This window comes from Acomys minous (assembly GCF_964271855.1).
Source record: "Acomys minous genome assembly, chromosome: 14".
NCBI lineage: Eukaryota > Metazoa > Chordata > Mammalia > Rodentia > Muridae > Acomys > Acomys minous.
Window position 1 is genome coordinate 90637993 of NC_140496.1, and position 18330 is coordinate 90656322.

The following is an 18330-nucleotide window of genomic DNA, read 5'->3' on the forward strand; positions in this document are numbered from 1 at the left end:
ACACACAGAGAGAGAGAGAGAGAGAGAGAGAGAGAGAGAGAGAGAGAGAGAGAGAGAGAGAGAGAGAGAGCGCTAATAGTTTCTTTTTCTTGTTTTTCTGTTAGCTCTGTGCCTGTTTTTAAACCTGATGTTTTTAGGAGGGTGAAACACACCCATCCTGAAAGGCATGAACAAGGCTTTGAATTCTTTTTTCTGCCATCTGACAGCCAAACCGGTTTCACTTTATTTCTTTATTTCTGGATCGTTTCATCCACCGGATACAACCTTTGTCCCCAAACACCGCATTCACTTTACACAAACTTGTTGACCTCACACCCAAGTCAGCTTTTCTTGAACCTTCATCTGGACAAATAAACATTCCTTGTGATCTGCGGATATCCCGAGCGGCGTCAGGAAGGGCCCGAAAGGACCCTGCTGGCTCAGCTAGCCCACCAGCATGCGACTGATTTGGTTTCCTCTTTCTCCTCTGATTTTAAGAAGTGAGGCAAAAAAGCAATTCCTGTTAATTTCTTAGACAATGCAAGGGCTCTAGACTCCATTTCAGGAAGCCGATTTTCTGGGGGTAACAAAAAAAAGTGGGCCTTGACACCAGAAAGGAGGTTAGGGATCCCACCGTGGAGGTGGGCTCCTGGGAGGAGGAACCGCTGTGGCTGGGATGGCAGACCGAGAGGTAAACGCCAGGGCTCAGCGCCGCGGCGTGGACGCACTTGGGAGCTCAGCCTGGGGGAGTGTGACACCACGTGCTACAGAGGCGGGGACAGCACCCTCCCTCCCCTTCTTATCTCTAAAGGGTGCAGGACGGGATCCTAGAGTTTCCCAGAGAAAGGCGAGAGAGAGGGGGAGAGACGGGGCGAGAGAGAGAGAGAGAGAGAGAGAGAGAGAGAGAGAGAGAGAGAGAGAGAGAGAGAGAGAGAGAGAGAGAGAGAGAGAGAGAGAGAGAGAGAGAGAGACTGAACCTCAGAGGCCGACATAGACAGTAGAGGTGAGACGCTAGCAATTTCTCCCTAACTTTCTAAGCCCCTGGGCAGTGCAGAGAGGGTCCATTTAGACGTGAGAACTTTGGGATCCTGAAGGCGTGTTTCTCTGCAGCTCTTCGAGGAGGCTACAGTCCCGACCTTTCCACGTCTGCGGCGGGAAAATAAAACCCTAAGACAGGAAGAGGAATTGGGGTTGCACAGTCAGAGAGAATTTAGTTCCCCGAAGTGTGGCGCGGTTGGGGCTTTATATCCGGGACAAGCGAGTGTCACCACACTGTAAGCAAATCCTGGGGCCTCTGCAAACCTGGCTCCAGGCAGCTGGCCCCACGCCCGGCTCGGAGTTCGAGACTCTGGCCACTCTAGGCTCTGGGACCGGCAGGCTGCCGACCGGGTGGCCTTTATCTCTGTCCGTCTTTGTTCCTTTTATCTCAGGCTCCGCAGGAGGCCCGGAGGGGCCACGCTGCCTATCGCCTTCTGGCTGTGCTACCTATTCAATGCCCCGAAGGTCTGAGACTGCAGAGGCGCGGGGCCACCAAGGGTCTCGCTAATTGGGCCAGGCAGTGACGCGGGACCGGCGGGCCCCACCCCCACCCCAGGGGCACCGACACCCTCGCGGGTCCCTGCATCTACTTGCCCCGGAGTTGCACGATGGCTCCGGGCCGGGCAGTGGCCGGGCTGCTGCTGCTGGCGGCCACTGGCCTGGGACTCCCCGCGGAGGGACCCGAGCTCTCCTTCAGCGAGGATGTGCTGAGCGTGTTCGGCGCCAACCAGAGCCTTTCGGCCGCGCAGCTGGGGCGCCTGCTGGAACGGTTGGGGTCTGCACCCCACCAGGGAGCGCCGGAGCTGGGGCAGCTGCACTTCAACCAGGTAATGGGAGGCCCTGTAGTTCGCAGATTTTCATAGATTTCCTTCCCCAGAGCGGCCGTTTCTAGGAGGGAGAAGCGTCAGAGAAAGGATTTCGTGAAGTTTTTCAAGTTTGAGGCGGTAACTGTTAAGTGGCACTTGATTCTCACTGGTTGGCTTACCAGGGATAAGGAACCAGAGTTAGAGAGCTGGCAACCAGAATTTAAATAAGCTAAGTCACCCGGGGCTTTGTTAGTCTATAGAAAAATTGATAGAAGTCGGTGAGGGAGGAAAGTCACCCAAGATTGAGTTTTAGATAGGAATTTAAATCTTGCTGAAAGAGCCGTTTACTTAATTTACACATACAGCAGAAAGAACCTGTCACGTGCGGTTCTTATCTTCTGGGTGAGTGACCACTCCCACTTAAAAAAAAAAAAGACACCACGCTCTTGTGTGTATTGTATAAGGCGGTTTCAGCTGAAACAGCACACAGTACAGATGGGGAAACTGAGGACACCCGAGGCTCAGATCACAGAGTCGTTAGTGATTCAGTTGGTGGCAGCCTAGGATTGGAGTTAATTTCTAGTTATGTCATGTCAAGTGTTTGATTCTAACATTCATTCAAAAGTATGAAACATACGTTTCTCAGTACGTGTGTGTCTAGTCATTTACCAGTGCCTTGGATTTAAGGGCAGGCTTGAACTTTATAGAGTAAATAAAACTCACACTTGTCCCCGGGCTGGGGCTACGGCTTGGTGAGTTCTGTCTCTTAGTACTTCAAACCATTGGAGTGGGTAGTTAAGTCAATGTTTCCCTCCACCCGTTCCTGCTTACCGACTCATGTTAAACAGCAGATGGAGCAGCTCCTTATGTCTGTTTCTCATTTCGAGGCAATGGTGGTTTTCTAGTAAGGTTTCCGTGGCTAAGATGTTTTGGGAAATTCTACATTCTACAAACTCTGCTTCTGGAAACATGGCATTTTCAATGAGTTTGATCTTTGATTACAGTTAAGGAAACTTTACTCAGATAAATTCCTTGACTTTCATCAGCACTATAGTGAGGTTCCCTCTCGCCCTCCCTCCCTTCATTACTGGGGGGTTAGAGTTAGACTTACCCTCTCCTGTAAGTGCAGGTAAGTGCTCTACCACTAAGCCCCAGCCCCAGCCCCAGGCCCATGGTTTTGTTTCTCTTAGTAATGTCTTTCAGCAGCTAAAATGTACACAATTCAAGATGTGGAGTTTGTCTGATTCCGTGCCATAAGGTCTTTCTTTGACCCAGAAGGATTTTTGTGATGCCCCTATGCAGAGTTTTAAAACGTAAACTGTCTTGAGTTCCGTTTCTTGCATGTTTTTATATTTGACTTAATGTTTGAGAAATTATATGTTGTAAAGAGACTGAAATGTCCGTATATTTTACTGACATACTTTGAAATAAAACAAATACCATTGTAGGTCTTTTCTGGGCTAATCATGCTGTTTGTCTTCTTTAAAAAAAAAAAAGCTGAGCTGACTAGTTTCCAGGTAGGTGTGGTCATTTGCTTGGAATGAAGCTCTGGGACTGACTTGAGGCTCTATCTGTAACTCACATATTGTGTTGACTTAAATGATAGTCTTATCTGACTGAGTCTGGAGGTGAGTTTTAAAGGGGCCAAAGACCCCAAGCTCCCTTGCAAAGATAGTAGGTAGTATGCCTAATCTATTTAGGAAAGTTGGTTAAATTTACTAGTAATACAATGTTTATTTTGTAAGCAGGTAGGATGTCTCAATTGGTAAATTGTATCTTCATATCTTTATTCTCGGTCTCAAGTTTGCATGTATACGTTCATTATTCTCATGGAAAAGAGACAGGAGGAAGCCCATAATTACCTTGGAAACACGGAGAAGCCAAGAAAAACTCCACACTAATAAGGCTTAGCAAACATCTCTTTGCAGTTCTGTGAAGTCTTAATGAAAACAGCAATCATTGGTAAAATGATAATAAATCCAGAAGAATCTGTTAATTTCTTGTTAATTGATCGAAAGCCTTGCCAAGGCACTCTCATGGGCTCCAGCATAAAATCATCAGATTTGAATTGAAATATAGGACCCATAATGTGTTCATAGTTGAAACAATGCAACTTTAGTTCTCAGTTGGGCACAGAGTAGAACCATGTAAAGTCTGTTTGGAGAAGTTTAATTATCTGACTTTGAAAAAGTCTAAGAAAGTAGAAAAGTTTCCATGGGCCAGAAACTTCTTAATCTTCTACAAGATCTGTCAACAGAATTGTACTTTTGGATGAGAGCTTTGGTAGTGGTTGAATCAGGCTATAAGAGACTACTGAGCAAGGCAGGTTTGCTTGATAAATATAGAAGTATTTTTTTCTTTCTTTTATTTATCTTATTTTTTGAGACAGGTTTCTCTGTGTAGCCTTGGCTGTCCTGGAACTCACTATGTAGACCAGGCTGGGCCTTGAACTCAGAGATCCTTGTGACTGTGCCTCCCACGTGTTGGGGTTGAAGGCACATACTATCACCGCCCAGCTAATTTTTTAAAAATTTAAATATTTGGTATTCATAGGTACCACTACCTTGCCTCTCTGAGAAGCAGAAGTGACTTGTAGTCACAGTGGAGACAATTCAGTTCACAACTATAGGAGAACAACTCAAGCTATGTAATAAGAGGGCCTTGGTAGCCAAATGGCTTGTGGGTGCCCTTGATTGACATGGAGACTGATTTGTCCTGGAAATAATCATAACACAAAAGAAAGTGGTCAGGATATCTGGGAACGATGGGTCTACGGGACTGTCGTGCTGCCTTCTGCTTGTTCCCCTGTGGCTCTCATTTCCCTCCGTTACCTTTTCCTTCATTTCCTCTTCTCAGGAACCTCACTGTCACATTCTCTCATGTGGACACTGGTTAAACAGCTTGACAAAAGGGAAACCCTCATTTGTCAGAATGCTATGCTGAGCTCCAGGAACACCTCCGTTCACATTCCCAGGGTTCTGGAATGGGTGGGACGTGACACTGGCTTTTGTTCCGCGCTGTCCCTCATCCACCTTACACTTGGGCTTCATCCCCTCCAGCTATTTTTCTGTGTATCTAGCAGGCGCCTCCTGCAGCAGATGTTTTCCTTTCACATTCCTATTATCATCGGGTTGCCTACACTCTATTTTTAGACAATTTGAATTTATAATCAACCTTCCTAAAGCAACAGGGTATGCTTTTTTTTTGAATAACCCTCCATCAACTCTTTTTTTTTTTCACTAATGAAGTCCAAGTCTCGAGCCTGGCATTAGCAGCTCTGCGTTCCTTGTGCCAACCTTCCTCTTCAGACCTGGCACCCACTGAACTGAACTATTCACACTTTATGAATTTCTGTATGCCTTTGCTCAATATCTTCCCTGGAGCCTTCCTACCTCCAGCTAGAAAGACCAGCTTTCCCTTGAGTTATCAAAGCAAACATGTTAGAAAAGCCCAGTTCATCTTGTCCTAAATAAAAATCATGTCGTCCATGAATGATCTATTTTCTGAATCATTGTGAAATTATTATTATTATTCAGTAGATACCTCTACTGACTTCTATAAATGGAAGTGCTCATTTTAAGTACAGAGCTTAATACATCACTTTTCTAAGCAGTTCAACCCCTTTGGGATAAACTGTAAACACTATTATTATTACTATTACTATTACTATTATTATTATCATCATCATCATTATTACTTTTCTTATCTTGCTGGTGGCAGAACCCAGGGACTCTAGGGAGCTAGGTTCTGTTCAGCTCTTCATAGTCCCTAAACCTTAGGGCTTTAAGATGGCTGAACAGCCTTTTGTGCTGTGTCTTTAAAGTTATCTTTTGGCACCATATATAGCCACTCACTCATGTTGAGCTGTCTGTTTAGGCATCACATTCAGAGAAGCTTTTTTAGATCTGGCCAAGAGTTTAGGAAGAATTCCTTCTCCCATGTGCCTCTATATTAGTTAATACAAGTGCTACTATCTAGTGGTCTTGTTCCGGTTCATTTTAGCTGCCAGGTAAAAAATTAAAAATTAGAAAAAAATCTTGAGCACAGAGGATAGCAGCAGGAAAAACCTCTCACATAGCAGACAGAATCAATCAGTAAAGAAAAATGTTTATGGCAGGCATGGTGTTTAATCCCAGTATTTGGGAGGCAGATTGTTGTGAGTTTGAGGCCAGCCTGGTCTACAAAGTGAGTCCAGGAGAGTCGAGGCTACACAGAGAAACCCTGTCTCGAAAAACCAAAAACCAAAAACCAAAACCAACCAAACAAAAACCCAAAAAACTCAAACTTTTATTAGGGGTGAGGAACACTCCACAATAAGGCACACAGAGAAATACACTCTGTAAAGTAGGGTGGGATGGGGTGGGGTGGGGGGAGGGGACCTGGGAGCCACAGTCTGGCTTTGCTTTTAGAATGGGCATTTTAAGGTCCTTGAGGGTGATTTCACCCCTAATTTAGAGGTTGTCACTCTGAACAAAGACAGAGAAGTCGATAAGCCCACACGGCTTTGGGGTAAAACAATCCCGAACTTGTGACACTGGTCCACAGGCAGGGAGCCCTAAGCAATCAGACCTTTAGCCCTTTGTCTCACCTCAGGAGTATGAGGAAGAAACTATACTTCTTTGCCGTATTTACTATCTACTTGTGACTTCTCTTTTCTGTCTGTCTGCCTATCAGGGAGCTATCCTACTCCTAGTCCTTTCCAATCATAGTAAAATATGTATATAATTTTATTTGTATTATTGTGGTTTTCTCATATGGCCATATCTCGTACCAACTGTCCTCTCTGGTGAGGACTTAAGAAGCAGATGGCAAAGACCCACTCATCTCTTCAGGGGCTGCGAGAGTATCTGGTTCACACCATCTATGCATTAGACATATTTGTTTGAAATTTTGGATGCAGAGTCTCACTTCTGTTGGGCCTCAGATATTTGTGGCTCCTGCCTCACCTTCTTAAGTGTTGGGACTAGAGAGGTGCTTCTCCGTGTCCAGATTTCATTAGAATCTTTTGAATCAATGAGTGAAGGTTGTTAAAATGGGTATAAATCTGGACTTTCTTTTTTCCCCCCAAGACATGGTTTCTCTTATAGTCCTGGCTGTCCAGGACTCACTTTGTAGACCAGGCTGGCCTCGAACTCGTAGAGATCTGCTTGCACCACCATGTCTAACTACAAAGCTGGATTTTCATAGTTAGAGTTCACGGAAGTAGGCAGAACACATGTGATTGTAGTGCACGCTCAAGTGATATGTCTGATTAGAGAATACAAAGAGAAGTGAAGCAAAAGCAAACCCGCATTTCCAAAAGGTAGTGTGAGTGTGTGGCATGTTTGGTGTAGGTGAAGGTGGGGGTAGAGGTGGCAGCTGCAGGGGATTTTACAAGGTGTCATGGCCGTTTCAGTCTGGAGAGAGTGGAAGGCAATATATAGGGTTATTTAATTTACTTGCAGTGTTGGATATCAAACATGACAGATAAATGTGCTATCACTGAGCCTTGTCCCTATTTTTTTTTACTACAGTCTTTTGCCTGGAATGAGCATTTAATTATGAAGTCTTTTCCTTCAGTATCCGCTGGTCTTATGGAGCCAGAGGTCTCTAGAGGAAGAAAGATAATTCCTGGCTCATGTTAATGGATGACCAGGGCAGCAGTGTCTAGAAAAAAAAAAAAAAAAAAAAAAAAAAAAGAAAAAAGAAAAAAGAAAAAGAAAGAAAGAAAGAAAAGAAAAAGATGTGGTATGTATGTGTACTCATCACTGCATTATTGCTATGTGCGTTGTTTATTGTCACCTATCCCATATTTTTCCTGGGCTGAAGGCAATGATAGACATAGTATTGGGGGGCATTCTAGGATGCATGAACTATGGATTCCTTCTTTTCTTCTTTGGCCTTTTTGTGTTGAGATATGATCGGAGTAAGCCTGGTAGGGATGCCTTCCAACCTGCTGGTCCTCGGTTCTCATGAGACCCTGGGAGATGATGCAGAAAGCCAATGCTTGGTTTCTTGTTAAGCCTCCTAGATAAGGGCACCGTGTGGATTGACTACATCACTTTCACAATAGTTGACTGTGCACAAACTGTATCTGCAGGCTTTGGTAAAAACGAGGGACCCGCATGATTCACTCATTTGACTGTGATAACAAGAGCTTCGCTTGCCTTGGCAGCAGGGGCGAGTGGGATGCACTTAAGAAGGAAAACGCTTTTCATTCTTCCCGTATCTAACTCCCAAGTGTATGTATGTCTTTGTCCACTACCCCATGAGGCATGCGGACCCTTTTGTATAAAATGTACATAATCATAGTAGAGATTTCTACTATTTCACTATGCTATACAACCCTTTTAACTATTTTATTAGTAGTATCACATTTCGTTGTCATGACAGTCGTATGATAAAGGCACCATTATTTATTTGGCACAGAGAGGGTAAGTGCCTGGTGTAACGCCATAAGTGGTGGGATCCCTGACAGCCTTAAACACTTCTGCCGTACTGCATATGGTTTTATTATCATCTAAGAAAACATTTTACCGAGGTGGGTAAGCCATTATCTCATATTTTGAACTATGGGCAGCAGTTACTAACCATAAGTTACTTATCTGGCCCCATTGCTTAGTCACATGAAGGGAACAGTCATGCGGTCACAAGGAACTCAGTCCTTATTTTCAGAGAGAGAGAGAGAGAGAGAGAGAGAGAGAGAGAGAGAGAGAGAGAGAGAGTGTGTGTGTGTGTGTGTGTGTGTGTGTGTGTGATATTTCTTAGTTTTTCTTCTTCCCTCTTTCTTGGCCTGGAACTTGCCAAGGAGGCTAGAAAGTCTAAAGGATTTGTCTGTCTTTGTCCATCATTTCTAGCATTATAAACATGCCACCATGTCTGTTGGCTTCTTCATCTTACTTCCTCCTCCTCCTCCTTCTTCCTCTTCCTCCTCCTCCTTCCCCCTCCTCTTCCTCTTCCTCCTTTTTCTTCACATAGTTCTGGAATTGAACTTCAGTCCTTATGTTTTCCACAGCTATGTCCTCAAGTTCTTAGAGTCCTTGTCAAGTAATTAGAGAATAAGATAGAAAGATGTGAAAAGTCAGTGTGTGAGAGACAAAGCCATAGTTCTTGGTCTGTAGACGTGGATCAGCTGGTAAAGGCACTTGCCGTCAGACTAGTGGCCTGAGTCTAATCCTCTGGACTCACATGCTGGAAGGAGAGGACTGACTCCTGCAAATCGTCCTGTGAATTCCACAGGCATGTCATGGCTTCCACATGCATGCCCGTTGTGTTAAATGAAAGAAAAACTGCAGATTATCCCAGGCATGCATGGGGCTAGTGAAAAGGAGGATAAGACATGTTTGCTAATAAATAATGGGAATGTTTATCAGAGCGGGTGCAGTGGTGTACTCCTGCAATCCCAGCACTTGGGAGGCAGAGGCAGGCAGATCGTTGTGAGTTCAAGGACAGCCTGGTCTACAAAATGAGTCCAGGATAGCTAAGTCTACGCAGAGAAACCCTGTCTTGAAAAACAAAACAACAAAAAGGGAAAGTTGGGTTGAGAGTAGACAGCTGAAACTTGTTTGCGCGCGCACACACACACACACACACACACACACACACACACAACAAATAAATGATGTAATTAGAAAAGCTAGCTACAGTGCTTAAATAATCACCAGAGCAAGCATACAAGTCATACCACAAGGTCGCACACACCAGGCTGGTGTCAAAGTCCAGAGATCTGCCTGCCTCTGCCTCCCAAGTGCTGAGTTTAAAGGCATGTGCCACTATGCCCAGCTCATTAATTCTATTATATATATATATATATATATATATTTCTGCCCTCAGAGATAACACTGAGCAGCAGTTGTTTTATTCTATCACTAGATTTGAATATGAGAGAAACAGGCTATGTTGTCGGGCAGCTTACAGTGAACTTTAGAACAGTTCCATTTCCGGCAAATGCAAATGGAAATCTTCCTTTTTTTAAAATGCTTTTTTAATAATTTTATTTTATTATGTTTCTTTTTAACATATACATTTATATTATTACACATGGATAAAATAAATTACATAGAGCAGGAAGAACCACGAGACACTCAGGAATTATATAAATGTTACATTCATAGTGATTTGGCTATTTGTATTTGGCAAACTTGAAGTAACCATTTTTCCTTTCTTGTTGGGTCTAATTTTCTGAATGAAGATCAATATTTATCATATCTCATCTCCATTAACTTAAACATTTATCTTGATCTAAAAACATCTTAATCCCTAACCTACTAAGCTTAATTGAAAGACTAAACTATCTGGTCTTCAGACCCATCAGAGATTTGAGAAGGGATAAAACTTAAATACCTGAGTGAACACGGAGTGCAAGTTAGCAGCTTCCAAAATGAAAAAAATGACTGAGACAATTTACTGCCTGAAAAGTCACCCAACATTCTCTGTAACGTTGGAGCATCATCTTCAGCCTTCTGGCCCAATATCTGACAGACATATTTGCGAGGCAGGAACTATTGAGGACTTGCTTACCCTGTCTTTGGCCGTCAACTCTGCCTGCATCTAAATTTGCCCATCTTTAGGCAGAATTCTGTCTGTGGCAGAAATGAGGACATTTTGCCCAGTGGCTTGTTTGCCACATTTAAAGCCATCTCCATAAGGATGGTTCTTTGATGCTCATCATCTTCTTTGAGGTAGGCTGGGTATTGCCAGGAGTTAACTTGTGTTGTTGTGAAAGAATCTTTAGACTAATAAAAACATTTTTAAGTGCCATGTCCCATAGGTCTCTGAGGTTGGACTCAGGGACATTTCCCTCTTCCTTTATCTAGGTAAGGAGACAGGAGCTGAAAAGAAGGAAAGAGGGATATAGAAATATAGAGGGAGGCTAGAACAAAAGGTAGATTATTAAATCTACTCCTCATCTCAAGGCCTTAATTCTCACTCACAAATAAGGTTACTTTTTTTATTCAATTTTGTATTGAATTTTGTATATTGATACAAATCATGGTCATGACAAATACTAGTCTAATTTTACCACATGAGTATATATATATATATTCTAGGTCTAATAATTAGATATGACTCTATAGATGTATAAGGAAATCTTCCTTTATACCGTCCTTGGCTGCATCTTGCTGGGGCAAGTGGTTGTGCGTAGGCATTGGGGAATGAGTTGCAGCAAGGAGGGAAAGCAGTCAACAGAGCACATCCATGGAATCACGCGTGGGCATGAGAAAAGTCTGAGCTCTCGTTATGAGGACAAGGAGAGTGAAGTCCCTCCTTTGCCAGGTGTGTTCTCTCTTGGGATATCACAAATAGGTATCGCAGGTGGAAGGTTTGTAGCAGCTAGACTCTTTACACTTCATGCTGTATGTAGTCTTGTTTCCTGGCTCTTCTCATCATAAGGGACAGTGACGAGCAGGGGTTTAATTTTTCCCCGTCCTGAAACCCATTGCTTTTCCACCACGGCTACAGTTTTAGTGTGTTTCCTTTACCTTTAATCCACCTTGGACTTCTAGATCACTAATTACCTTTAGTAGTAATAGGAGTTGGTGAAAAGTAAAGAGAACGTAGAAAGGAATGGAAAACAAGGCCTGAAGTTGAGAAGAATGAGTGAATGTCGTACGCACAAAGGAAATTGGCTCCAGTGAAGGTAACTCAGTGTGGTTGGTGCTGGAGTTTGTGATTTAGTTGCATGCAAGGCAGTATTCCTCGAGGGATGCACATGTTACCGAGTGTGAAAAGTTCATCTCTGGGTCATTTACTTATTTAAAAAAAAAAATTGGAAACCCTAGACAATCTTAGGAGCTATGCCATATTCAGAGACTTTTCCCATTCCAACTCACCTAATGGCAGACTCCTGTTTGTAACTGATGCTAGTTGATTTATTCTCAGGCTATTTATCAGTTGTCTGTTTCTGTAGCCAATGAGCCTTGAGGTTTACCAAGAAATGAAACCATCACCAAGTTACGTTTGTGATGATGGGACTGGAGAGTGTGGAAACTTTCAGAATGGACCCTTGTTTAATTTGGCTTCTGTCTCTTTCCAAAGATCCTCTGTTGTTTTTCTTGGCCTGAAGTTTAAGGGGAATAAAACATCAATGGCACTAACCTGAAAAGTAGCATTATTATTATTATTATTATTATTATTAATTTTTTTTTCCGAGACAGGGTTTCTCTGTGTAGCCTTGGCTGGCCTCAAATCACAGAGATCTGCCTACCTCTGCCTCCAGAGTGCTGGGGTTAAAGGAGTGTGCCACCACACCTGGCTTGCATTATGCCTTTTTAATTTAAATATTTAATGCCTTTGCTTCGAGGTTTCTTTGTTTGTTTTTAAATATATACATAGGTAGAGAACAAAGAAAAACAAAATGCATAAAATGAATGAGCTCAGACAAAGGCCCAGGGGAAATTTTAGTTCCATGGGCCTAGTTCTGTGTAAGCCATGCTTGTCATTACTCTGCTGAGGCCTCGGATCTCTAACCATTTTAAACAGTGCCACATAATGGTTAACAGTGTGGCATCTAGAGTCAGAACCCCTCCACCCCAGACTGAAATTTAAATTCTGCCACTTAGTAACCTATTACTGTCAGGCAAATAACTTACTTCTTTAATCCTCGTTTTCTCCTTTGTCAACCCGAAAGAGTGAGCCCCTGCTCACTGGGTGGTTTGAACTGTGACAAGGACAGTGCATTTGCTACATTTCAGATACTTGAGCATTTAGTGAATGGCACGAGCTAATAGTAAGACAAATTTCCATTTTTTGTGTCACTTCATACAATCAATAGCAGCAAAAGAGGCAATGCTTAGAAAATGCTCAGTACGAGCCTGCCTCAAATCATGTGCTTTACGCATAGCTACTGCCCTCATAATACCATTAGATTATATAGTTTTATTACCTATAGCACAATTGTTATTCACTGGGGACCTGAGCCCCTAAAGGTCAATCAGTTTATAGAGAAAATTATGGCTGTGAAAAGACAGCAAGGATTAGTGAAATAGAGTTCACAAAGACTTATGCCACTTGGTGACTTTGGTGACACTGCCTTTCCTTTTGAGACAGGCTCTGAAACTCTGCCCCTATTTCTTTTCATCGAACACTAGTACCAAGTTTCTGAAGATGTCGACCTTAGGAGTAGAATCTAATGAAAGAAATAGAGTCCTTGAATACGCGTTGGGATTATCCCTTACCGTCCAGAGGACTTCTCAGACTGTATTTAGGAATAGTTCCTGCTTTATTATTTTCCTCAACTTTACCCCATGACTAAAATGTGAGTGGCTTGGGGTCCACATTGTCCTTCCGGCAATTGGTTAGGCTGCTGTTTTTAAGCTTAGATCTATTTCTAAATCTATGTTAACCTTGATATGGATTTTGCAAGCCAAAGAACCCAAGACCCTCTTAGTTCAGTTGAACCTTATTAGGTGGAAGGAAGACATGAGAATGGCCATTTTGGTCTCACTGGGAAGAGGAAAGAAAAAAAAAAAAGACATGGCTCTTCCAGGCTGTGGAAAGAGAACATTAGCTCAGGTTTCAGGCTGGACAGCAAAGTCAGTAGTTTGATTCTGAGATGGGAAACAGATCATATGCCACATTACTTAACCATGTGCTGTGTGGCATACAGACCCTCTGTTGAGGATTACATGGTGTCAGTGGTACTATATAACTGGGTTTGAGACATGATGGAATATGTTTTCTTCAAGAGCTGCGCTCCCAGGACTCAGTATATGGCATTTCACCTGCATCTCTTAGTATGAGAAGCAGTCACCGGCTCTGTTCTTGGTCATGGGACGGAGTGCCATCGAAGTAAACGTGGGCAGTGTCTTCACCGCACCAGGAAGCATTGAATTCCTATTATTCTATTAGGAACAATGGCTAATATTTGTGGAGCGCATCTTGTGTGCCAGGCATTGTGCTTGGTGCTTCCTTCTGTACCATCCCACTAGTTCTCACAGGCCTCTGGGGAGATACGACTTCCAACTTGGAATCTCAGGTTCTTTCACCTTGCTGATCTGAAGCAGATGCTGGGTTGCTTTGGCAGCTCTGCCTGAGTCCCCTGAGGTTTTGCTGCCTCCCGTGTGTGTGTGTGGGTAACTGGACCAGGAATTGCACGAGTGCCTCCTCCATTTCCTCACCTCCCAGCTGCTCCTCCTCACACACTATGGTCGGATGTCTCCCGCCACTTCCTTGATATTATTTTCTAGAAGGTCATCTGGGCCTTGATGTTGTTAAACACAATGGATGTGTCTCCTGGCTTACCTTTCTGTAGATTTTTATGATGCCCATTATAACCTTATTGAAATCCACCCTTTCCTTGCTTCAGCCATTACATTGCTGTTAGGTTCTTTTCCGTGTTTTATGACCTTTCCCTCCATCTTTCAATATCGTGGTCCTCAGAGTTCCTCAGGCCCGTTTTCTTTTGAGTCTACACATTTTCTCAGTCACTTTGACCTCCATGCAGGTACATATTTTCTATGTGCATTACCTTGGTATAGCTTTTCCTCTTGTGATTCAGCCTTGGACATGAAGGACAACTCTGCCCCATTCTCAAACTCCACACCTCTCCACTCGCCCCATGTTGAATTTCCCGACTCCATTTATCCATCAGAAATGTGAGAATCCTGTCTTCTCCCCATCAGTGTTAGGCATCACAGGTACTTCACTGAGGCAAGAACCTGGATGTTGCTCTTCTTCTGTCTCTCACCTCTTCTCTCCTTCCTTCACCATTCTTCCTCTCACAGTAACCTAAATGTCTTTTATTTGATTGCTCTAAACTTCAGTGTCCTCTTTTGTGTAATGGAGAAGGAAAACTGTAGCCACTTTATGGGATTGCAGCGGATATGAAGTCAGATATGTAGTTAGGCATGTTGTCTTGTGAGGGGCATGCTGCAAGTCACTCCTGGGATCGATGCCCTCGCGCCCACCACTTTCTCATTGTCCTTTCTGTGCTTTGCACATTGGGCAAAAGTTTTCTTTTAATAATGAACAAACCTAAAAGAATGTTTGTTTCAAATGGCTTCCCAGTTACAGTTGAGGCCATTTGAGAACTCCTTGCTTGGCATGGATGGCCCTGCAGCATCTGCACTCACAATCCTGTATCCTGACGTTAACTTTTGAAGTAATAATGTTACTTCTAGCACAACTCCCTAAGTTAGCCCAGTCAACCTAAATGGCTTATTTAATGAAAAATAAACCAATATAATTCCTTGTTTTTCCATGCAAATAAAATTTAAAAGTAACATGAAAGGAATGTATGTTAAAATGTCAACAATATGTTGTCTGAGCAGAAAGAAATAATGAGACACTGTTATATTTAATTTCTGAAGTTGCCAAGATTCTTTTCTCTTCATTTAGATGTAGATATTTTCCTCCATACTTCAAAGCTTTGTTTTTTTGAAAGACTTGAAAACGCTGGGGTCAGTGTTTGTTCATTTGAGAATTACTGAGCTGGTCCTGGGAAATTTATGTAGCATGAACAGAAAACTTAGATATTTAAAAATGATTTCCTCAGAGGTCGTGATAAAGGACTCTTAATCCACATTTTTCAGAATTCTATTCAGATGTATGTGCTGGGTTTTTGTTTGTTTGTTTCTTTTGTTTTGCTTTTTGAGACAGGGTTTCTTCTCTAGCCTTGGCTGGCCTGGACTCCCATTGTAGACCAGGCTGGCTTTGAACTCACAGAGATCAGCCTGCCTCTTGAGTGCTGGGATTATAGCTTTGCTAGTTTTTAATCTCCTTTCTTGCACCTCTTTATGTCCAAAGCCTTGGTCATGGCTGAAGAAGACATAATATTCAAGAAGTCCATCCTCTCTAGATACCTATGATCTGATTTAAAAACATATGTATTTTTGTGAATAGATAATATTATAAGAAAGTTATAAGTGCTAAACAAATAAATAGCAAGAGTAGGGGGTTCTTGAGAGGAAGGGATGAACTTGACAATGCCGAGCTCTGAAGGTGGCTTCAAATGGGACTTTGCAGAACAGAAAGCAGTTGCATAGTTTGAGATGAGAGTATCATAATTATGAGTCATAGGGGTATAAGGTCACAGTGAAGGTAAACTTTAAGGTTTATTAGAGTGTGGTTAGACTATAGAGTCTGTGGATGTTTGAAGCGGTATCCCTCAAAATGGGAAAAGGATTATCAGAGATAGGTAATTGAGGTTTTAAAAGTATTTAAACTTTTGGGAAATACATAGTTTTGAGAGTTTGCTTTTGCTACTGTATGTGTGTATGTGCTGGTGATGCTGCCAATAGAAAGTATTGAGGGGTTATAGGGCAAATAGGATAAAAGCTACAGAAGATTACATTAGGGGTTCTTAAGTCCTCTGCTATGCAGTTGTGGTGGTTTGAATAAGCGTGGCCCTCGTAGACACATATATTTGAATGGATAATCACCAGGAAGTAGCACTATTTGAAAGGATTAGAAGGATGAAGAGGTATGGTCTTGTTGGAGTAGGTATGGTCTTGTTGGAGGAAGTGTGTCACTAGGAGTGGGCTTTGAGGTTTCAAAAGCCCATCCCAGTCCATCTCTCTCTGCCTGTGAATCAGGATGTAGCTCCTGCACCGTACCTGCCATACCTGCTACCATGTTCCCCACCATGATGATAATAGACTAAATCTCCCTGAAGCTGGAAGTAAGTCTCCAATAAAATGCTTTCTTTTATAAGAGTTGCCTTGGTCATGATGTTACTTTGAATCAATAGAACATTGACTAAGATGGTGGCATATAAGCTTTTGTGTGACCTCCCCTGTGCTGGGCAATTTTATATCAATTTGATAGAAACTAGAGTCATGTAAGAGGAGGGAGCCCCAGGTGAGAAAATGCCTCCATAAGACCAGGCTGTAGGCAAGCCTGTAGAGCATTTTCTTAATTACTGATTGATGCGGGAGAGCCCAGCCTTTTTTGGGTGGTTGGTGGTCCTGCATTCTATAAGAAAGGAGGTTGACTGAGTTGATGGAGTTTGAGGCCAGTCTGGTCTACAGAGCTAATTCCAGGACAGCCAGGGCTACACAGAGAAACCCTGTCTCAGAGAAAAGGAAAGGAAAGGAAAAGAAAGGAAAGGAAAGGAAAGAAGGAAGGAAGGAAGGAAGGAAGGAAGGAAGGAAGGAAGGAAGGAAGGAGGTTGAGCAAGCCATGGGATGCAAGCCAGCAAGCAACACTCCTCCATGGTCTTTGCATCAGCTTCTGCCTTCAGATTTCTGTCCTGTTTGAATTCCTACCCTAACTTCCTTCAGTGATGGACTATGGATGCATAAGCCAAACACACCCTTTCTTCTCCAACTTGCTTTTTGCTTTAGCAATAGTAACCTAAATCAAAACAAATTGGCACCAGGAGAGAGGGGTACTGCTGTAACAGACCTGACCATCTTTGTTGCATTGGGGAGGATTGTGGAAAGACTTTGGAACTTTGGACTAGAAAAGCCATTGAGTGTTGTGAGCTCAGTGGGATGTTCTACAGGATCCTTGAAGACAAGAATGTTGAAAGCAGTGAAGACGATGAAGTTTAGAAACGAAGCAAAGACTTAACTGGGCCTCTTGTGTGAAGAATCTGTGGTGTCTGGTCAGCTAAAGATGAAGAATCAGCTGTGGTTAACAAGAGACCAGAACCACTAAAGTAAAACCTTTGTTTTGATGGGACAGTGGATGCTGGTCAGCTGGGGCTGAGAAATCAGCTGTGATTAAGAAGAGCCTAGCATCATTGAAGGGAAATCTTCTGGAAGTGTTTTTCTCGGAGTCATCGCATGCAAGCTGTGTTCAGAGGAGGCCAAGGTTATGCCTCCTGCTGGCATCCAAATATGGCCATGTGTAAGAGTCTCCCAGGTGGTACTGGTTTTGAAGGCATGAAGGGGTCATGGAGAGCAGCTGAGGCTTAGTACTGTGAGAGGCCAGGAGAGGCCATTGCTGAAGATGCAGCCTCAGTAGCAGTTGAAAGGGTAAGATTGAAGGGGTCGTGGAAAAATGTTGATGCTTTGCAACATGAAGAGAGCCTAGCAGAAGCGATTGATGAAAGTGCAAGCCCAGTTATAGTAGAAGACCCTGGCATTTCAGAGATGCCAGTACTGCGGGATGACCAGCAGTGAATTGGAGCACACTGAAGCTTAGAAGACAGGCTGTGTGCTGCAAATGCAGAGCTGGAGAAATGACCCAAGCCCCTTGAGGAGCCCAGAAGATCGTGAGTGAATCCCAAATATCAGACACTGAATTATTTGCACTCTTGGAATGTGGTTTTGCTTTGTTCAGATTGTGACTGTGCCTGGTTCTCCCCTCTTGAAGTAAGAACGTATTTAACTTATTTTGGGTTTTACAGACTTTAAATTTTTAAAAGAGTTTGGGTTTTTAAACGAGACTTTATTTTCGTTGTTGTTTTGTTTTGAGACAGGGTTTCTCTGTGTAGCCTTGGCTGTCCTGGACTCACTTTGCCACTGCCTCCTGAGTGCTGGGATTAAAGGCATGTGTGACTATAATGGGCTGTTTTGTTGTTGTTGTTTGTTTGTTTGTTTGTTTTTGTTTTTAAACAGAGACTAGACTTTTAAGTGTTTGA

General features: G+C 43.0%; 1 protein-coding gene across 2 annotated transcripts in view; it reads left to right on the forward strand.

Moving 5' to 3' along the window:
• The first annotated feature begins 781 nt into the window (after positions 1-781).
• SLC39A8 (solute carrier family 39 member 8) overlaps positions 782-18330 on the forward strand; it is a 66631-nt gene continuing 49082 nt past the window's right edge. Inside the window, exons 1-3 of one of the 2 annotated variants that reach the window (XM_084757038.1) lie at positions 782-982; positions 1090-1253; positions 1410-1844. In XM_084757038.1, the coding sequence (XP_084613164.1) occupies positions 1626-1844 (219 nt within the window). In that variant the 5' untranslated portion in view covers positions 782-982; positions 1090-1253; positions 1410-1625. The remainder of the gene's footprint in view (positions 983-1089; positions 1254-1409; positions 1845-18330) is intronic. The other variant, XM_084757037.1, reaches the window with a different exon arrangement.